At 35.8% G+C, this 22873-nt stretch overlaps 1 protein-coding gene across 10 annotated transcripts in view; it reads left to right on the forward strand.

Annotated features, from left to right (window-relative positions):
• Positions 1 to 22873, forward strand: part of TTLL7 (tubulin tyrosine ligase like 7) — a 159988-nt gene that overhangs the window by 92570 nt on the left and 44545 nt on the right. For all 10 annotated transcript variants that reach the window (XR_003208353.2, XM_073896430.1, XM_073896426.1 and 7 more), the window contains 8 exons: positions 1439 to 1533; positions 3504 to 3651; positions 3737 to 3810; positions 4866 to 5001; positions 12598 to 12684; positions 17551 to 17746; positions 21264 to 21469; positions 22472 to 22606. Coding sequence is in view for 9 of the 10 variants with exons in the window: in XM_073896430.1 (XP_073752531.1) it covers positions 1439 to 1533; positions 3504 to 3651; positions 3737 to 3810; positions 4866 to 5001; positions 12598 to 12684; positions 17551 to 17746; positions 21264 to 21469; positions 22472 to 22606 (1077 nt within the window). In the remaining variant the exon portion in view is untranslated. The remainder of the gene's footprint in view (positions 1 to 1438; positions 1534 to 3503; positions 3652 to 3736; positions 3811 to 4865; positions 5002 to 12597; positions 12685 to 17550; positions 17747 to 21263; positions 21470 to 22471; positions 22607 to 22873) is intronic.

Genomic DNA, 22873 nt, shown 5'->3' on the forward strand with positions numbered 1-22873 from the left:
CCCTTCTCCTTGAGACCACATCACATAGGCAGAAATATGTCTATCACCTTCTAAATCAGAGATCAGCAAAAGCATAATATACTTTGGCATATCTCTATAAATGGAGTACCATGCATCAAAATGATGACATGAAAGATTTTCATGATATATCGTTAAAAGAAAAACTTGGATTATAGAATAATATTGTTAGTATAGGTATGTATTTGGAAGACAAAATAAATATTATAAATATGTATGCATAGCAAATATCATTTATCAAATGATTAGCAATACACCATTTATCAAATGGATAACAGTATACTGGGTAATGGGAATACCGGTGATCTTTTTGTTGTCTGTTTAGCTTCTATGTACATACTTCTACTTATTTATATTTCTTAAAGCTGCCAGGTGTGAAATGCATACTGTCAGTTATTTTGTCTCTTGTGGAACGGGATTGTATAAGACAACCCTCTTCTATGACAGTGGCATCATATTTTTTTGAGATAAGCTGTGAGGTTAGGTGGTGGTCATGAAGCTAAGCTGTAGTTTTGAACTCATCAGTGTTCTAGCCAACTGAATTAATTAACTTTCTTAAACACTTGCTGTTCCAGTTACATTTTCATGGCAACAAAGACAAAAACAAAAACTCCAGCTCTTGAGGTGGTCGTAGATTGTGTAATGGATTTCAGGGCATATACAGTTACTGTTACTTCTTATTTTTCCTCTTAATGAAATCCTGAAAATGATGTTGGAAAGAAGAATACCCACAAATGGCTCCTTTATTCCTCTGAGTCCTAATGCAGTTAGAGAAGCTCATAGAGGTTAGTCTGCAGCTACCTTTAACGGTATCTTCTGAGTTATATAGTCAGTGTCTTTGGAAATGAAAATTGATGATTTATTGTTTGATCCAGGTAGAAAGAAAATAATTTATTTTTTAGGCAGCAATAGATGAATCCATCCAGAAGATCTGAAGCAGTGAAAAGAGAGTATAGTTTCTGTATGCCAAATAAATGCATTTAATTATTACTGTATTGGTAACATGCATATTATTTTTGTTACATCATTCTTGTTATGGTTAATACTGGTCTTCTAACCTTTTTGTCAGGATGAGTCACTTTTAACTTCCCTAAACTTAAAACCTAGAGTGCGCAGGGTGTTGGGTTAGAGAGGGTGCAGAGGAGGGAGAGGGCACAAAGGCTTACCAGAGATCCTGAGCTAAGGCAGCAGGGAGAAGGGGGCAGTGACAGCAGTCAGTTCCTTGCAACTCCTTGACTTAGGTGGTGGGGAAGGGAGGTGTGGCAGTGGTAACTGGGCCATCTATCATGTAGAGCTTTGAGATTTATTTTAGAGTTTCTCTCTTGGTTGGGGATCTTGCATTAGTTTAACAAATATGTATTGAGTGTTTATTAACCTACCGATATTTAGCTATTCTCATTGTTTTCTTTGTAAATTTCAGATTAATCGTGCTCCAAGCTTTGGAACTGATCAGAAAATAGACTATGATGTAAAAAGGGGAGTGCTGCTAAATGCACTAAAGCTACTAAACATCAGGTAAAGTATTTCCTCCCTCATTTAGAAGGTTTTCACCACCTTTGGCATAGAACAATCACTTGTACATGGAATTGGCTTATAATTTTTTCATATTTTATATTTTGAATTTCTTGATGCCATTCTTCAAATTCTTTTAGTGTTTTCTTTTTAAATATCTTTTCCTCTCTACAAACTGCTTTTCCTTCTCTCCATATCATGCTCTGAATCTACAGTAAATAGTTAAGAGTGTTGGTATAATTATTCAATATAGAGTGTAAGGTTGAATTGGAGAATACTTGAGGAAAATCTTTAGATTATCTTCCTCACCTTACAAGAAGAAACTAAAGCAGATGTTCATTCAGGAAGTTAAAAAAAGCAACAACCCTCAAATACATGGATTTCCTACCTTTCTGTTCAGAGGTCTTCCCAGTGTCATGCTGCCTGGGTAAACAGAAAAAAGAGGTAGTTGTTAAGGCAGGGTTAACAGGGCAGGGTAGTTGTTAAGGCAGAGTTAAAAAAGGAATTTTTTTTTTTTTTTTAAGGCTGGATAATATTCCATTGTATGTATATACCACATTTTCTTTATCATTCATCTGTTGATGAACATTTAGTTTTCTTCTATGGCTTGGCTATTGTGAATAATGCTGTAATGAGCATGGGAGTGCAGATATATCTTTGCATCCTGATTTCAACTCCTTTGAATATATACTCGGAAAGGGGATTGCTGCATCAACAGAATATTATTAGGCTGGTTACAGTGTACGTGATCATGGATCTCAAATATTTGAAATGCTGTTTTGTAGGGAAGCTTTTGGCTCATTATGAAAGAAATTTGTTAGAAGTTTAATTGAACTGCTTAATGAAGTAGTGAGTCATCTACCATTGTTAAATGTTCAAACAGTGTTTAGGGTGTTGGATTAAAGGACCTCTGAGGTCATTTAAGCCCAGGGATTTTATGATTTCAATTGATTCTAATCATCATTTAAAGAACTCTAAAAGAGTTGGAGGATGCTTCCAAGCAATTTATTTATTTTAAATGGTTCCACGCATTTAGCAGTTGCCTGCTTGAGAAAGTAGCTTTATATGGAAAGCATTATTAAAAAAAGAGATTGATACATGAATTTTTTTTCCTATTTTTTTGATAGATAAATTTGTTAAGAAATTTTCATATGGCCCCTTCTTTTGCTTGATCAAAGAACGATTTGCCTCAATTTAACTGACATTTCAATTGTCCTAAAAGAAATGAATAGAAGAGATATAGAAAGTGAAATTTTTGTTTATTTAGCTTACACAAGTGCATAAGATATTTTAGATTATTCAAACAGTATACCTATACATTTTTTTTTGCATTTACTGTTATTATGTAAATAGGCCTTATGTTTTTTCATGTCTTTGCCAACCAATTCAGGATATAATCTGTGGGTGTTTTTGTCTTCTTAAAAGTTCAAATAGTGAGAAATTTCTAGTCTTAAAAATAAAGGAAAGTTGGAATTCATTTTCCTTATTTTTCTTAGTGTTGTTCCAGTAAGAGAATTTAATACAATTCTTAACATTTTAAACTTATGCTAATGAAGTTTACATTATAGATGTGGCTTTTCTCTCCATCAAGATGGAGTGCTCCATGGGCATATATGTGTTAGACTTGTCTTTCAAGTCTGCACAATTATTGATACAATGTTTTACTTATAGTATGGCTCCATATGTACCCCAAAGTTCATTTTGTAAGCATATACTTTTAATCTCAAGAAAATCCAAAAGAGTGTAGATTGCTCAGAGTATTCCATCACAACCCCTGGGAATAAGGAACCTCCAGTTTACTATATGGAGACGCATATTTGATGGATGATTAGATGAATTTGATGTATGTGAATATATATATACATATATATATAAAACATTGATTCATATCCCCACTGTGTCTCCTCTTCTGCTAATTCTCCTCACGGGGATAAGATCAGGGCTTATTTGAATTCCTGTGTTTTATATTTCAGGACCAGTGATAAAAGGAGAAACTTGGCCAAACAAAAAGCTGAAGCTCAAAGGAGGCTTTATGGTCAAAATTCAATAAAAAGGCTCTTACCAGGTTCCTCAGACTGGGAACAGCAGAGACATCAGTTAGAGAGGCGGAAAGAAGAGTTGGTATGAAAATTTTAACAATATACCTACAATTTGAATTACATAATTCATTGGTCAGATTTTATTTGTAAAATTTCTTCATTTCTAGAAAGAGAGACTTGCTCAGTTACGAAAGCAGATTTTAAAAGAAGAACATGAAAATCGGCATATGGGGAATTATAGGTAACTGTGCTTCCATTTTCTTATAGATTGAAGAAGTGTCAAAACAACTATTCTACATTTTTAACCTTTTAGACTTATTTTGAGCACTGTTTATTTCATTCCTGCTAGCCAGCTTCATGGGTGGTTGTATGAGATCTTTTAAATCTGAAACTATTCCTGTGACCTTATTTACTTTTAATGTAGTATTTTGAGAAAGTCAGGCTTTAGGTCTCCTAGTTTTCTTTCTGTCAGTTCAGAGTGGTTGCTCTACTTTGTTTAAACTCAGATATATCAGGAACCAGGCAGATAATGAAAATGTTTGAAGGAGGCAGATATGAGGCAATACAGAGGGGTGTGGACTGTGTTGAACTGGAACCCCTCCACAGAATCCTTTGACAGGATAAAAGAGGACACCCCCTCTAAATTCCTTGTGTTCTTGGAAAGACTGCTCCTCTTCCTAAGCTTGACGTTAACTTAACAGAATTAGGAGGATTGAGGGCCACAGAGCTTCTCACACCCCTGGTAAAACATTCTTTTCTGCCTTAACATCATCAACAGCAACTCTGAGAACACATTCTTCTCATTCTACCTCTGCCCTCTTCTCTTCTTTGGAGAGGCATATTCCACCACCCCAAAAGAGAATATCAAGATGAACGCCTGTATTCTTGTATATGTCAGTAACCACACCATAATTGCACACTTCCAGCTTATCCCTCATCACCTGCTCTCTCCCATGAAGATATTTCTTCAATATGCCCGATTGCAATTCTCCAACCGCCGCTCCACAACCAAACCCTTATACTATGATTTATGGAGCCTCATTGTTTAATGACCATTCTCTAGATAAACTTTAATTTGTGTAGGTAACTGATGAAAATTTGCGTGAATTTCTTATAACTGCATTCATCTTTATTTCTAGCACCTAGTAAAGTAACTGGCCAGTTACTTTAGGACCATACTCCTTGAGTAGACCATACTTCTTGAGTAGATGGTCAAGGAGTATCTATGTAATTGAACTTAACTCTTGCACTGCAATAGCTTCTTTTAAACTAGTTGGTTTATCTGATTTATTGTAGACGAATTTATCCTCCTGAAGATAAAACTCTGCTTGAAAAGTACGAAAATTTGTTGGCTGTTGCCTTTCAGACCTTCCTTTCAGGGAGAGCAGCTTCATTCCAGCGAGAGCTGAATAATCCTTTGAAAAGGATGAAGGTAAAGGAATGAATGTTTATGAAGAGAAAAATGAATGAAGCCAAATGATATGTCTTTAAAAACAACCCACCTTAGTCCCACATACAAAAACATTTGTTTTAAGATGCACTTTCCTTCTATTTTAACAGTTGGTAGCATTTCATAGCCAACCAAGTGATTTCATAAATAAGATGTCTAACAGGACAAATTATACTGTAGAGAATGTTGTTATTATGTTGTAATATCAATCTATCATCATAACATGTCTTTTTACAGAGGTGTGTATATGTAACTCGAATAAAAAAAAATCCATTGAATTAACCTAGTGTTTTGCAATGCTCTCATAATTTGGATTGTAACTAATATTATACAGTATTTTTCCCCTGATATCCTGCATAGACCTGTCATATGAGAAATAATTAAAACACACACACACACACATACACACACAGTAAGCTCTTTATCGAAATGTCTACCAGTTGTCTTTTGTAGCATAATAAACCATTTACTTGCTCATATTCTGTAATCTTGGCTGAGCTCAGCTGAGTAGTTCTTCAGCTTGGCCTGCTTGGAGTGAATCATAGTTGCATTTATCTGGAAGCTCAACTGGGGCTGGAAATCCAGGAAGTCTTCACTCACATGTCTGGTGTCTCAGTTAAGATAGCTGGAACGTCTGGGGAGCTGGCTCAATGTCTCTTTCTCTTTACATGATTTTTTTTTAAAGATTTTATTTATTTATTTGAGAGAAAGAATGAGATAGAGAGCATGAGAAGGGGGAGGGTCAGAGGGAGAAGCAGACTCCCCTGCTGAGCAGGGAGCCCGATGTGGGACTTGATCCCGGGACTCCAGGATCATGACCTGAGCCGAAGGCAGTCGTCCAACCAACTGAGCCACCCAGGTGCCCTCTTTACATGATTTCTTAGCAAGGTAGCCAGATCTCATAACATGGTAGCTTGGAGTTTCAAAAGGAAGCATTGCAAGAGGACAAACCCAGTGTGCAAGTGCTAATCAAGCCTGTGCTTGCACTGTGCTTCCTAAAGTCCCATTGGACAAGTAAGTTTATGTGGACCCATTAAATTGTACTTTATATTACTGGACATTTCACTACAGTGATAACCTCTCATTTCTTGTATACACTGTTATATTGAGTGATTCAAAAATGATAAATTTCATTATAGATAGATTTTGCTATGGTCTCTTTTCACTTAAATTCTGCAACAAGATATAGAGCCACTTTTGAACTGGCTACACCTAAGAGACAGAAGCAGAAGGAATAATGTATACCTCAATGTTCTTTTCCCCCAAAAGTCTTTCTTTTGACATACACAAAGGTTTCCACCAGTAGAGTTATATTCTGTGGACCTTTCGTTTTTCTTGATCAAGACAGTAGGAGACCTTTGTTCATTTTCCATCACCTGTTCTGTACTGTTATTTGTCTCTCCAGTGGATACCGCATCAGTTTCATCTTCTCCCCTAACTGTACTTTTTCTGCTAGAAAACCTAGGCATTTTGGAGCCAGATAGACCTACATTCAAATTCCAGGTCCCCCATGTGTTAATTAAGTAACCTTAGACTAAACTATTTGATCAACAGTTTGCTCATTACTAATACAATAGTATTAAAACTATACTTGACAAGTTGGTGGTTAAAATAAAATTGAGGGGCGCCTGGGTGGCTCAGTCGTTAAACGTCTGCCTTTGGCTCAGGTCACGATCCCAGGGTCCTGGGATCCAGCCCTGCATTGGTCTCCCTGCTCCATGGGGAGCCTGCTTCTCCCTCTCCCACTCCCCCTGCTTGTGTTCCCTCTCTCGCTGTGTCTCCCTCTGTCAAATAAACAAATAAAATCTTAAAAAAAATAAAAATAAAATTGAGGTTAATTAAAATAGTCTACTTAAAGTACTTGTCACATAATAGGCTTCGAATCTTAATTCCCTTCTTCCTTATCGTCTTCAAAATCTAGTTTAAATGTCACAACTTTGCCTGCCCTGGTCCATTGGTTTGTGAGCCTCTTCTTATACAAATAACACACTATCTTCAGTACTGTTGTTTTTGGCCTTTTTAGGTCCTTTATACTTCGATACACATTTTAGAATTGACTTGATTTTAAATTTTGATTAATTTTTGTATTACAAAGTAGCTGCTGGATTTTAATTGGGACTGTGAGGAATCTATATTAACAGTAATATTAACAGTACTGAGGAATTAACAGTTCTGAGTTTTCTGATCCATAAATATGGCATATCTCTCCATCTACTTGAGTCTTTAATTACTCTGCTGTGTTTATAGCTTTTGGTGTATAGTTTTTGCACATCTGTAATTAAATTTATTGCTAAGTATTGGATGTTTTTGCTACTATTGCCAGTAATATAGTTTTTAAAATTTTTCATTTTTAAATTTGTTTTCAGGATGTAAACATCTGATTTTTTTGTATATTGCCCTTGTATCTAGCAATTTTTACATATTATATTTTTATTAACTACCATTCTAAATTAATTTCTGGCTTTTATTTGGTTATTTAGAAGTTTTTTGCTTAATTTCCATACATTAAAACTTTCTTGCTTTATTTTTGTTAAAAATTTCTAGTTTAGAAAACATTCTGATTTTAATATTGTAAAATGAATTGATGCTTGCTTTAACTCAATAGAGTACTTATTTTGTGAATGTTCCAAGTGTTTGTGAAAATAATGTGCTACTACTACAGGTGTTGGTTATAGAGTTTTATACATGTCATAAGTAAATTTGGCTATTAGTGTTGTTCAAATATTCTATATCCTTTCTGATTTTTTTGGCCAACTAGTTCTAGCAATTACTGAGAGAGACTGTTAAAAACTTCCAACTGTGATTGTGGATTTAGTTCTGTCGATTTTTGTTTCATATACTTTGAAGTTATGAAGGTGTCTTTCTAATGAATTCATCCTTTCTATTTTATCATTATGAAATATTTACCTTTCCCTTCGATAATATCCCGTGTCATAAGTTTACTTTTTGTGACTAATGTAGCCAACTAGTTTCTTTCTTATGGCTACTGTTTCAATGACATATCTTGACATTTATCAACTCATCTGTGTTCTTATATTTAAAATATCTCTGGTAAATACCATTGTAGTTGGGTGATATTTGTTTTAAAATTCAGTCTGACACTATCTGTCTCTTAATCATTTCACACATTTACTGGTATAGGTGGGTTTATGTCTTCCCTTTTGCTCTTTGTTCTCTATTCCATTTGTTCATTATTTTTTCATTGCTCCCTTTATTATTTTGGAAAAACAAATTATTTTTTGTTATACTATTTTATCTTTTTTGGCTTTTAGTTATATTGCAGCATAATATTTTTTAAAAGAAATTACAATATACATCCTTAAATGATAATAACCTTGAATTAAGGATCCTTGAATTAAGGATCATAAGTTTAGTTTCATTTAGTGCCTCCCTCTGACTTTGTGTTGTTAACATATATTTTACTTTTACTTATGTTAAAAACCTCAGAATACATTGTTAGTATTGTCTAAGCAATCAGTGTTCTTTAATAGTTTTCTAACTAACCTTTCCTATTTACTCACATATATACCCTTTCTTGTGTTCTTCATTTTGTCATACAGATTTATGCTTCTAACAAGGGTTATCTTTCTTCAGTTTGAAGAAACTTTCTTTAGTACTTCATATTCCTTGTAGCATAAATGTGTTGATTAATTTTCAGTCTCTCTTGTTTTTTGGTCAGAAATTCTCTTTCATTTTGTCTTTTTTAAGTGGAGTTTAACTGGGTATAGAATTCTATCTTGGCAGGCTTTTTTTTTTTTTTCCTTTCAGCACTTTTGTCGATATCACTTATTTTTCTTCTGGTTCTTATTGTTCCTATTCAGAATTCAACCATCATTATTTTTGTTTTCCTTCTAAATGTAATATGTCTTTTTCCCTGGCTGCTTTTTTTCCCCCCAGCATTTTGACTTTGATGTGTTTATGTGTGACTTTCTTTGTATTAATCCTGCTTGTAATTTTCTCAGTTTCTTGAAGCTCTGGCTTAATTTAGTATTTAATTGGTTTTGGAAAATTCTCCTCCATTATTTCTTCAGATATTGCTGCTGCATTATTTTGGTTTTGTCTCTTTATGGGACTCTAACTACACATATATTAGGTCATTGGACAGCATCCTGTGTTTCCTTGATACTCTGTTCTATTTTTCCTTTCTTTATCCTTTCTTTGTGCTTCAGTTTGGATAATTTCCACTGACATATCTTTGCTCTGCCCAGTCTGTCATAATATCTTCTAAATTTTTTATTATATTTTTCAACTCAAGAATGTCCATTTTTTTTAAGACTTTATTTATTTATTTGACAGAGAGAGACAGCAAGAGAGGGAACACAAGCAGGGGGAGTGGGAGAGGGAGAAGCAGACTTCCTGCTGAGCAAGGAGCCCGATGCAGGGCTCGATCCCAGGACCCTGGGATCATGACCTCAGCCGAAAGCAGACACCTAACCGACTGAGCTACCCAGGTGCCCCTATCCATTTGGTTTTTTAAAATCTCATTTCTCTTTTGAAATTCTGCATCTTTCATTCCTTTTTTTCATTTTTCATCAATTTCCTTTAATACGTATGTAGTAGTTATTTTAAAATCCTTGTTTGTTAATTTTAACATCTAGATCATAAGGACCTGCTCTTTAAAATGTTTTTTTCCTTTTTATCATGGGTCACATTTTCTTGTTATTTTGGATATCCTACAATTTTTATTTGACAGTTTCTATAAAAGAATTATTAAAATTGAACTGATATTATTTTCTCCAAAAAAAGGTATATCTTTCTTCTTTCAGGGTGCTAAGGTAAGTGGCTAATCACTTTCAGCCAAAGAAAAGTTGAACAAAAGCAAAAATCAAGAAGTGGAACTACATCAAACTTAAAAGCTTCTGCACAGCAAAAGAAATAATCAACAACATGAAAAGGCAACCTGCAGAACAGGAGAACATTTTTGCAAACCATATATATGATAAGGGGTTAATATCCAAAATATTTAAAGAACTCATGCAACTGTATACCAACGATAACAAAAAAGAATCTAAAAAATGGGCAGAGGAGCTAAACGGACATTTTTTTCCAAAGAAGACATCCAAATGTCCAACTGGTACATGGGAAAATGCTCAGCATCACTAATCGTCAGGGAAATACAAATCAAAACCACAATGAAGTGCCATCTCACACCTGTTAGAGTGGCTATCATCAAGAAGACAAGAGATAGCAAGTGTTGGTGAGGATGTGGAGAAAAGGGAACCCTTGTATACTGTTGGTGGGAATATAAGTTGACTCAGCCACTATAGAAAGCAATATGGAGGTTTCTCAAAAAGTTAAAAATAGATCTAACATATGATCCAGCAATTCCACTTCTGGGTTATACCCAAAGGAAATGAAAACAGGATATCAAAGCGATAAATTCACTCCCATGTTTATTGCAGCATTATTCACAGTAGCCAAGATTTGGAAACAATGTAAGTGCCTGTCAATGGATGAATGGATAAAGATGATGTGGTATATATGTACAATGGAGTATTTTCAGCCATGAGGAAGAAGGAAGTCCTGCCATTGTGACAACATTGATGGACTTTGAGAACATTAGGCTAATTGAGATAAGTCAGACAGAAAAAGACAAATACTATAGGATTTCACTTTTATGTGGAATCCAGAAAAGCCAAACTCATAAAAATAGTGAAATGGTGGTTACCAGGGTTCAGGTGTGGGGGGATAGGAGATTGTTTAAGGATACATTCTTGCAACTAGTAGTAAATAAGTCTTAGAGATAAAATGTACAGTATAGTGTATATAGACAACATTGCCTTCTAATCACCAAACTTGCTAAGAGAACAGATATTTATTATTCCAGTCACAGAAATGATAATTATGCGATGTATTGGAGAAGCTAACTATTACTACACTGACAATCATATTAAATATATAAATGTGTCTTTGCACAATGTTATATGTCAAATTTATTTCTATTAAAAAAGAAGAAAGAAAAAAAGAAAGAAAAAAAAGAAAAAGAAAGAAAGAAAGAAAAAAGAAAAAGAAAGAAAGAAAAAAAAAGAAAGAGAAAAAGAAAGAAAGAAAAAAAAAAAAAGAAAGAAAAGTTGAACTGGGTCCAGTCTGGGCTGTGGTAGTTTTAGTGTACTGTCTTGTTTCAAGTGTCCGAAGGATGAAATTTATTCAGTGTTTATTACAGACCTCATTTTCTATTGGTATCTAAAAACTGTAAGACTACAGAGGAGTATTACTGGCTTTCACATTCCTCTCTGTCTTCCTACTCCTCTACATGCTCACTAAAATTGCTGTCAAAGAGACCCAGCAGGTGAAGAGAACAAGCTCTGTGGGGCGGTTCTAGATGTTACACTAGCCTACATGACCATGGAAAACTCTATTAGATTCTCTTTATCCCAGCCTATTATAGACGTGGTTTCTGCCCATCTGTGTGCAGACTTGACAAATGATTCCAAAGTAGAAAATGGCTACTCATATCTGCTTACCTAGAACTTCTCCCCCTCTGGTATTTAGTTTATTTTACATTACTTTTTATCTACAGTTTTCTGATGTCTTAAAAAAATGATTATTTAGTTTATCTTTTTCTAGCTCCTATAATGAAAGTATTATCTATTATGATCTTTCTCCTCAGCAGAAACAGAATTCTTTGAGTTTCTTTTTAACTATCTTGTGTTGCTGTCACAGGAATTCATTGTAGGATTATTATTTAATCAAAACATTATAGCAAAAGTATTTTGGTATTTTAATAGCTAAGCTTTGTTGGATTGGGATGGAGAGTAACTTATTTTACCAATTTCCATTGCACAATAAGATTTCTAGTTTCTTCAAAAATCTTTTTATAAGAGACTGAAATATGTCATAAATATATAAATGGAGATGCGGTATTTTTATAGGTTGAATAAATAACTCAAGGAAGCTATTGATTATACCTCTTTCAGAGTAGCTATTATACTCTATTTGCTCTGGTTTGCTCAAAATCTATTTCAGTATATGTTTTTATAACTTTCCCCTTGACATCACGGTGCCTCTAGAAGAGCAAGTATTATGCCCATAGAATGAAAATCTTTCATAAAGTTCTAAAGATACTCTTGCACAATAGTTAAAATTTTGAAAGAGTTACCTTAAATTGTACCATTTACCAAATACTACCATTAGATTGTTCCAAATGAAACTATTAGGCCAATCATCAATTTTCTTCTGAAGTCATAATATTATCTTGCACTAATTAATATAGCAATGATTGATGAAATTGTGCTCTGGAAAACTAGAGTGAACTTTTGGAAATTTTAAAATGTTCAATAGGCTAATTTATTGAAGTATTGTACTCTAAGATTTTAATAGTGTACTAGAACATAAGGATACATTTGTTTATGATATTAATGCATAATAGATTTCAGCTATGTATTGTTTAAATTGCCAGATTTTAGTGAAGGTTTCTTCAAGAGATTTTTCCATAACTCTTTATTTCTCATTTGATCTGAGCAATCTTCATTAAATAGTTCCAGGACTCCTTATTGCACACTAATTTATGGAGATTAATGATCTTGGAAAAATTCTAGAGTCCATTAGTGATCACAGTTTTAATATTTTTTTTTTAAGGAAGAAGATATTTTGGATCTTCTGGAACAATGTGAAATTGACGATGAAAAATTGATGGGCAAAACTGCCAAGCCTCGAGGACCAAAGGTGCTGTTCCTGTACATTCTTTACTATCAAAGTAGATGCTACTAAGTACAGTTGATTTTACCTTTTCTTACTGTAAGAATGACTGATGCCACTTTCAAGGAACTGTATGGACTATGTGCCCAGTGCAGATGGAATTAGGAGATACACTCAGGAGAAGTTTTGTTATGTTAGTTTCTCTCATTTTTAATTTTTTTTAAAAGGTTTTATTTATTTATTTGACAGAGAGCGAGAGCTAGCACAAGTAGGCAGAGTGGCAGGCAGAGGGAGAGGGAGAAGAAGGCTCCCTGCTGAGCAGAGGCAGAGAGCCCGATCTGGGGCTCAGTCTCAGGACCCTGGGATCATGACTTGAGCCAAAGGCAGATGCTTAACTGACCGAGCCCACCCAGGCGCTCCAAGTTTTCCTCATTTTTTAATTCTTTCCCTAATGCTCGTGAAAACCCTATGAGTTAGGACTAAGAGGGACTTAAAACTAGTACCCTTATTCTATACTTAGTATTACATTTTTCTCATATTTCTAGACATACAATTATCAGAGATGTGTAGCATTATAGTTAGGCAAATCATGACTCTGGAAATCCTTATGGGGGGGCCACTTATTGTTGACCCAGTAACATTGAAATTGTGTTAGTTAAAATAGGTATGGTTTCTAGGAATAAACAGAAAGCTCTCATGCAAGCAAAAATGTGCAGGTGTTTGCTTTACCTTCACCCTCTCTTTAGTGATGATCTACATGTTCCTTTTTTTATATGTTAAAGGCTTTGGTAGTACAGTAGGAAAATGGTGAATTTGCAAAATCTTGGCTATTTAAAAAAAAAATTATCCATTCATTGCTTGATTACAGATCCCCTTCTAATCCAGCTGAACCATTGCTGCCTTTGTGAAATCTTCCCTCACTCCCCTAGTTAGACTTAGCTCTTCCTTCTTCTGCTTATTCTGCTGTGCTACAAATAACACTTTAAGAGCATTCGTGACAATTGTGTGCATGTTTGCTTTAGAATGAACTTGTAAGTACTTTGAGGGTAGGAAGCATATTGTCATCTCTAGCACCTTGCACAGTGTTTAGTACTTAGCAGGTTATCAAAAGCCATTAGTTAAATTTGTTGAATGTGTCCACAAGGACCTCATTTGCTAGTGGAAGAACAGATAGGTGAACCAAAGTCCAGGGTATATTGTGGCAAGTGTTGTAATAAAGGGAGTGGAAAGTGCTACAACAACATAGAGAAAAAAGGGATTGGTAGACTGTGGATGGCCACAAAAGGAAGTGACATTGGAATTGGGTCTTAAAAAAAAAATGACTAGTGCTCTAAATATTTAGGAGCCGGGGAAGGATATTCAGGGTAGAGGGAATACTTAAGGCAAGCACATGGAGGTGTGACATTGCATAGAGTATTGGAGAAACAAGAAAGAATTTGGTATCACTCATATGGAAGGTTCCTGGGAGTAAAATAGTACAAGATGAACCTGGCGAAAGATATGTATCTGGTGGAGATCAGAGACCTTGGATGTCAGGCACCGTTCTTCTGAAATATGTGCTTTATACTGAAGAATTGTGGACAGTGCAGTTAATGCCTCTAATATATTTTAGAGTATCTGTAAAAGTGAATAGGTTCTAAGCTTTGTGTATTAATTATTGCAATTTGGCAAACCAGTTGTGAGACAACTTAGGGGCACAATATTTATGGCAGAATGGCAAATGCAAAGGCCCTGAAACAGCTGTCTATCATACTTTGCTTCATTAAATAAGGCTTATCATCCAAATAAAAATATAAGCTCCTGGAAGGCAGAATTCACATTGTATATTTTTTTCAACCCTTCTTATTCTAGGCAAGAGTAGAAACTATCTGTATTTGTTGAAATGAAATGAATTGACTAGTTTCTGTAGGTATTAATGCTGGTAATATTTCAAAATTGTTGAAAGCTGTATAATCAGTCTGAAGTAAAAGCATTTTTATAACTTTTAACTTAATTTGCACTAATTAATATAGAAATGATTGATGAAGTTGTGCTCTGGAAAACTAGAGTGAACTTTTGGAAATTTTAAAATGTTCAATAGGCTAATTTATTGAAGTATTGTACTCTAAGATTTTAATAGTGTACTAGAACATAAGGATACATTTGTTTATGATATTAATGCATAATAGATTTCAGCTATGTATTGTTTAAATTGCCAGATTTTAGTGAAGGTTTCTTCACTTTCACACTGAGGATCTGGGGTGAGCCAAACTTCAAAGCAGCCTTTCATTTTTAGAGGGATGATATCATATGGTAAACATTAATTTCCAGTGTATTTATGGTAGAAGAATAATTGAAGATAGTGAAGACTAAATGAAGCTTGTACTAGGAGAAATAATAACTTTTCACTTATTTGAGAAACTAAGAAATATTAATTAGCTATCTAAATAATAAATACCACATAAAGTATCATCTATTAGCATTGTTCTTTTTTTTCAGCTGGGTGGTAGGGACATACTAATCTTTATGCTATTTACATATTTATTATGTATGGCCCAGTTCATAATAAAATTGGACATAAAATTAGTAGTATGGCTTGTGTCCTAACTCAATGCCAATTTACAAATTCCATTTTGTAGTTAAGGTACTGTTTGAAGTTCACACTGCTATCACTTCTTATTAATTATTGCTTGAACAGTTTGTTGGTCAAAAAGTCCCAAATGCGTATATGCCACAAAGGTTCAGCTATCTGTTTCCCTTAGTGATTCTTTATAGGATCAAATAACTCATTATGTAGTCAAGTTCTTTAAGAACCCCTAAAGCTGTTTGCCTACGTGTAAGAGGACACTACTAGCAAACCTGGTTGTGCCACTGTTTCTTTGGGGTCTGCAAGACTTCTGAAGAAACATGCCTCCTCTAGAATTCATATTCCCCAAGACTATCAAACTCTTCCATGATTGTGTACTAGTCAGTGTTTTTATGCATATCTCTTTGAACAGTGTTAGGGCTCAGTAAATATTAGACTATCAAAAGGAAAACATACTTTGAAATACAAGTTGGTACCGTAGTGCATTAAATTTCTTTTCCTGCTTTCTTTGGTTATTTTTCACCCTTTGCAAAGGCGGTGACTTTAAGAGGATCATGGTTTGGCTTACTGTGTCTTCCAGGCACTTCATGAAATGCTGTTTCTCTCTTTATCTTTCATCCTACACCGATACATGAGAAGATATACCTTATTTCTGTGAAATGCCATGGTAACCAAGGGTTTCATGGTGGTGTATGCTAGCATCAAAGCACTTTTGTTTAACAGAGAACAAGAATCTAGTGTATAGCTACAGGAGCCTTTTCCAGCAGGAGTAAGAGGCGTATGGTTTGTATAATAAATAGTCTCTTAAAATGACTACGTTATAAAAATGTCTTGTTCTTGGTTGTGCACATTCTTTCTGAAGTGAAGCTGGCCTACTTCCCTTATCTTTTATTCCCTGGGCTGGCATCCTTGGAAACACATTGATTGGGAGGTTTGGAGACAAGTAATTCTAATGGAAATATTGGAACATAACAGCAGGGCATTTTGAATCATTACAGATTTACCCTTCTACATGGCACCTAGCCTCCAAAAATTCTTGCCATGCTGACTTTTACATGATACCACTTATTTTATGTAGCATGGGCAATGAAGAGCAGTGTTCCTCCATTATGGCCAGACCTATATGTCAGATTTAGAAATCCTACGAGAAGAGGCACGTGCTGTTCAGAACCAATTTGGAAAGTAGACAATTAACTAAAAATTTTTATTTGGAAAAATATCCACAGCAAATTAGACATGCGAGGAATACCTTGCTTTGGGTTACACATTATCGGAGTGGATAGGCTCATAGGCTGTGTTTAATGATGTGGCCTTACTATACTTACAGTAATTCATCTTATTTTATTTACAGTGGGTTTTTTTTTTTAAGATTTTATTTATTTATTTATTTGAGAGAGAGAGAACAAGCAGGGGGATGGACAGAGGGAGAAGCAGGCTCTCTGCTGAGCAGGGAGCCCGATGCGAGGCTCGATCCCAGGACCCTGGGATCACAACCCAAGCGGAAGGCAGCCGCTTAACCGACTGAGCCACCAGGCGCCCCTTTACTGGCCGTGGTTTAACTGGCTGCTGCTTTCTTACTCTTTCTGCCTTTCTTCCCCCTGCCCGCACCCTTCTCTCTTCTTCTCTCTCTCACAAGCTACACACACACACACACACACACACACACACACACACACTTAGTGACTCTGCACATCAGTGATAGAACAAAAGTACATCTCTGCGTTTTGATGAGTAATGAGTAATCTCTCTGTATGGAATGAAGAAAAGCTGATTACGTCTCTGATTTTTATATTTTCATTTTCTTTTTTTTTTTTTAAAGATTTTAATTATTTATTTGAGAGAGAATGAGAGATAGAGAGCACGAGAGGGAAGAGGGTCAGAGGGAGAAGCAGACTCTCTGCTGAGCAGGGAGCCCGATGCGGGACTCGATCCCGGGACTCCAGGATCATGACCTGAGCCGAAGGCAGTCGCTTAACCAACTGAGCCACCCAGGCGCCCTATATTTTCATTTTCATCTCAAATACTTTATTTTGTTATTCTTTGTGGGTACTCTGGTCATTTCCTCAAATCACGCAGAAACAGCATTTTCCTCATCACGACTGAGCTCTGTAGCATTGAAGAAGGACCATTTGGCCGAAGCAGAACCATCAGTGGCTAGCACGGCAGGCCAAAGGCAGCCTGGTAGCAGTCATGCTTTGGGGGGTTTTCAGGCTTTGGTGAAAAGCAGCAAGCATAAGCGGGAAATTAAGAATAGTAACTCCTCATGCTAATAATTTATTAGGAGCGTTGTGAATTCTGACAGGAGAACCCATTTCCCTCTCGTTTAGCCTCTGTCCTCCATGCCTGAGAGCTCTGAGGTAATGAAAAGACAGAAATACTACAGCAGCGACAGCAGTTACGACAGCAGCCGCAGCGCTTCAGAACCCGAGGATGAGAACGAAGAGTACCAAAATAAGAACAGAGAAAAGCAAGTTACGTACAACCTTAAACAGTCCAACAACTACAAATTAATTCAACAATCCAGTAAGTTAATTTCTTCTAATTTTGTTGTTATGTGAAGAATTATGGAACGGAAATTACTGAACTCAATAAAAGACCTTGGGCCACAAGAACCCTTGCCGTATGTGAGGGGAGCTGGACTCCATCCCACTTCCTTCCCTCACCTGACCTGGGCACACCGCACAATCCCTTCCAGGGGCTGCACATGGAAAACAAACAGGCTGAATGCAGGCTCTCTGCGAGTCCTTTCTTCTCTATTTCATAGTTTTTGTGATGTCCTGGATTGTTGCATGGATTTTGTGAAATGGGCCTCATGGCTGCTGATCTGCGGGCTGCATTCTCTCTCAAGACAGTTATGTTCCCTCATTCCTTCTCCCCCCGCTTTCCCTCCCTTTTGGTCACCAGTTTTATTTTATATGCTCACCTCTTCTTAAAAAATGTGTGTATCTCTCCAGGCATTTGACTTGAACCTCTCTGTGAGCCGCGCAATTGTGAAATAGTTGAAGTTTTGTTCCCTCCTGTTTTCATCAGGGCTAAGCGCTTAAGTGAGGGCTTCGGGGATGCCTACAGCAAGTATTCCGGACAGTAACCAGCCAGCTGCTCTGTTGGCTTCCCTTCTGCCTTCTTCTTTTCTCTTTCTTCCTCTCTTTTCACATTTTCTCTCTCCTCCATTCTGTCACTCATTCCTTCTTTGATTTCACATGTGTCCACGATTCTTTCACCCCCCGAAGTCCAGTGTGGTATTGCTGTTTCCTCAGGCTCATTTGGATCCCTCTTTCCCCACGCTGCCTCCAAGGCAAGGCTTTTCTTGACCCCTCTCCTGTCTCTGCCTCGTCCTCCATTGTCCCAGGGCTCCACGAGAGGGACCAGTTCAGTCACGCAATAAACACAACTGTGATCCTTCGTTGATCTCCAGCACTGGTTTACTTAATACATTAGTTCTCTGGTAATGAGAGTGCTTTAAACCTGGCGTTCCATACTTATGGCAAAATGCCACAAGGAATGCAGCACAAACAGATGAAGACTTTTAATTATCTCTTCCCAAATTATCATGAAGACTTTTAATATTCTTTCTTTTCCTTTTCCTTTACTTTCTTTTACTGAATTGTTTTATAAAGATACATGCTAATGTTCCTGTCTTTGAGAGTTCATGTGTTTGGAGGGGAAATAATGTATTATATTGCATTTCATTTATTTATTTACTCATTTAAGATGTCTATTGTGAGCACCTGTTCTAGAGTTTGCAAGCTATTTTATCAATTACTTCCTTTGTTCCTTAAAGATGCCTTAAGTACTTTCAGCATGTCTCTGAAAGTATGGCTCTGTTTCTCTTTTGGAAGCTGACATTGTCTTGTCCAGATCTCATCGGTTGTTTAACCCCTTGTGTAAGGTGTGCATCCCTAAGAGCACAAGCCAACAGAGGATGAGGGTAGGGTTGCGAAAATGTTGCCAAGATTTCTATAGCTCTGACATTGTTCTTTGTTCTCAGACCAAAAATAAATTGAGATCAGAAAAATAGTGCACTAAAAATGTTTTTAAGTGTGAATTCACATTTTAAAGCTAACTTAGCTCAGTTATATAGCTTCTTCCTTATTAGTTATATTTTATTTTTATAGTCATTAGGAATTACCACAAAGGTTTCCATTTGTTTTATATTCTCTCTTTAATATTACACTGAGGAATACCATAGCCACAAACCCTCCTTGAGCTTTCTCTCCAAAGTGATGCTAATGATAGGACAAAATCCAGATTATGTGTAACATTTTCTGGTGTAGAGAGCTAACTTAGGAAACTTACACTTGTTATAGTTTCAAAGATATATTTTGGGTTGATATAAGGTGTTCATATATAAAACTATATGAAATATTTTTCTCGCATAACTTGTATATGCAGGTTACAACCGTTTTTTGCTCGTCTGCCTAAATATTATTGGCATATCTAGTGACTTAATTATTCTGTCTGAATTTCCGGTGTATGCAGGGGAAAAATGGGAATCTGTCGTGATTCAAGAGAAAGGATATTTTCCTTCTGCACCTGTGATCAGGTTATACATGTCCAAACTATCACCTTAAGCCCTTAAAGAGAGCAGAACCAAGGTGTAGGTAGTAGCACATGCTTTTGTGTTTTCCTAGTAGCATATTGACTAGTGATATGTTCCTCACACAGCTCTTTTCTAGAAGTATAGTCCTTTAAAAAAATTGGATGTGACTTTTAGGTTCAGGAGAAAGTTAATAATTGGAACAAGTGGAAGTTTTTTTTTTTTAAACATCTTTTATAGCTTTAATGAGTATATTTTTTATACTCACCAGAACCAAATGGTATTAGGCTTATCATTGACTCAAAATATCCTATAGAAATACATCCCTAAATATAAAGGCAATGTCCATTGCCTTTATAAAGGTTTAATTTTTTTTCAACAGCTAATGAAGAGAAATACCTGCCTTCATGTGAGTTTTATTAATTTATTTAATTAATGAAGATTGATGTATTCCCCAAGCAGAGAGAGAATATAGAACAGAGGGTATTTACAAAATGAACTGAAAAGGATATAACTGTTGAAGATATTGAGTGATATTCCTATGCCAGGAATCAAAATTTACCTGGAACAGTTGGTTCTCTTTTTTAAATGGTCTCACTATTCATTGGGGAAGATATTCTTTGGTTTTCCCTAGTTTGTTTTGATAACAACCCTCTAGACCTAGACATTTTTTTCTTGACTTAAATCTTCTACTATGGGAATTTAAATCTAGGTTTGTTTTTTTTTTTCATTCTTGTCTCCTGTGAATAAGAAGACTACCTGTCTACTACTACTCTTGTAATACCAATTATATATTTAAACTCCATTAGGATAATCTTTATGTCTTTCTTCTGTTTTACTGTTTTTTTTTTTCCTTACGTGCCCTAAATTCTATAACATCCATTTATTCTGGCCACTCTCTAGACTCCTTTCCATCCCTCCCTATGAATCTTGCTATAAAATATTCTATTTTTAACCTATACATGGATTCTAATCAATGACCAGTCTAATGCAAAGATAGTAGGTGGCATCATGCTTTAGAAAGAAAGGGAGGATACTGACATTATATAGGTCAGGACTTAAACCTGAGCTTGGCCATTTTCTCGTCATGTGATCTTGAGAAAGTTCTTCTGAGCCTCCAGACAATGCAGATTCCTACTTCAGAGGGTTTCTGTAAGGATTAAGATGAAAGTGTAGCACCTAGCAAGGTGCCTGGCTTATAGAAGGTGCTCTGTAAATGTTAGTTTTCCTTTCTTCTGGTTCCTTTATGTCATGTTTCAAGAACAGAACTGTTTAAAAAATTGTTCTCATGGTAACCATCCTTAATACATGATAGGGGTTCTGCACCAAATTTACTGTTTAAGCTGAAGAATTAACTTCAAACTCATATTCTCGTGATGATGTCTGTGCTTTCACATTTATTGCGGTTTTGCTACCATGTGGTCTAATTGTTAGTTTAAATCTGATGCAGTAGGAAACTTACTAACTCTGCTACTGTACTGTCCGTCCTCTCCATTATCATAGGCTCCATTAGGCGCTCAGTCAGTTGCCCTCGGTCCATCTCTTCTCAGTCACCTTCCAGCGCGGACAGCCGCCCCTTTTCTGCGCAACAAGTGATACCAGCATCCCGGCCAACTTCAGGGTCCCGGTCACATTCTTTAAACCGTGCCTCCTCCTACATGAGGCATCTGCCTCACACTAATGATGCCAGCTCTCCTAACTCTCAGATGGTAAGTCACTGATCTTGCTCCTCTGAGATTATAGGAAGCACTATCCTCAGGATTTAGACAGCAAGGGATTGGCTGGGAGGATGGGAGGAGGACAGATTGCACCCCAGGTCCTTTCTGTAACTCAGCTCACGGTCTTCTGGAATTTGGATGATTCATCTATCTTAACCTGTAACTTAAAAAGCAGACCCCACTATATCATAGAACTTGAGGATGGACACAGAATAGCATTTTATTTTCCATTTGCTGATGGTGTAGGATAATTTTGTTGAATTTTATCTGAGTAGGTATATAATCTTGCAGTGTATTGTGCAGTACAGCTGTAAATTTGGGGGAATTTGTTGGACGGTAAATTTTCCTTAATGGGACTCCTGATTAATAGATTAAAAAACAAACCATTGATAAATTAGCTTTAGAGCACTGAAGTATTAACATTGTTGATAATGTTTTCTTTATATTTAAATTAACATATATCATTCTCTCCTTAGCATGAATCCCAGAGATTCGTGTTGAAGAAGTCAGCGAGTTTATTTTGCAACCAGGCTTACTTGTAGATGCTCAAATAGATATCTCCTTGTACCCTCACATAGGCCAGGGATTTATTTAATTTGTTTATTTAATGTGAATGATGTTCCCAAATAGAAGAGTTTAGAAAATATAAATGAATGAATTTCACTTGGTAACAATCAATAATTATTTTTTCTAATCAAGAATTGCCTAGGGTATATGTAACAAATGAACTGACCAGGAAGTCTTTTTTTAAACACTTATATTTTTATTTTAGTATTTTGAGCTAAATAAACTATAACTGTGTGGAAGTGAAAGACACTCTTGGGAAATCATATCCAGTTAACCCTAAGAGTAAATGTAAAAGAAATTATTTTCTTTTTCATTGTTTTTTTTTAAATTAAAAGTACATCATTTTTACCTAGAAATATCTTTCAGATTATAGTGGCACAATGAAATAAGACCCCCTCCAAATATCTGTATTTTTTCAAATTTAAGAGTGAGTCTTTGCGGCAACTGAGAACAAAGGAACAAGAAGACGATCTAACGAGTCAGACCTTATTTGTCCTCAAGGACATGAAGATCCGGTTTCCAGGAAAATCAGATGCAGAATCATTACTTCTGATAGAAGATGTGAGTATTTGATGTATACAAAATTTCAAGGAGCTCGCAACTTTTTATTCTTCTTAAAATATTAAAATTTATTTCCTGATGGCATTATTCTCAATGACATGGTAAACTTAACTGATGTTCTTTTCAACCTCCTTTTCAACCTTCAACTTCAAGAAAATACAGGGGTTATATTAATTATTATGATTCATGAGCAGTGAGATCACGTAATCAGTAATGCAAAGTATCTTTTCGTGTCTAGTCTTATTTTAATGATGCAATTGCTTCAAG

The sequence above is a fragment of the Callorhinus ursinus genome, unplaced genomic scaffold (assembly GCF_003265705.2).
Source record: "Callorhinus ursinus isolate GAN/ISIS: 27379988/994484 unplaced genomic scaffold, GSC_fseal_2.0 scaffold9, whole genome shotgun sequence".
Classification (NCBI taxonomy): Eukaryota; Metazoa; Chordata; class Mammalia; order Carnivora; family Otariidae; genus Callorhinus; species Callorhinus ursinus.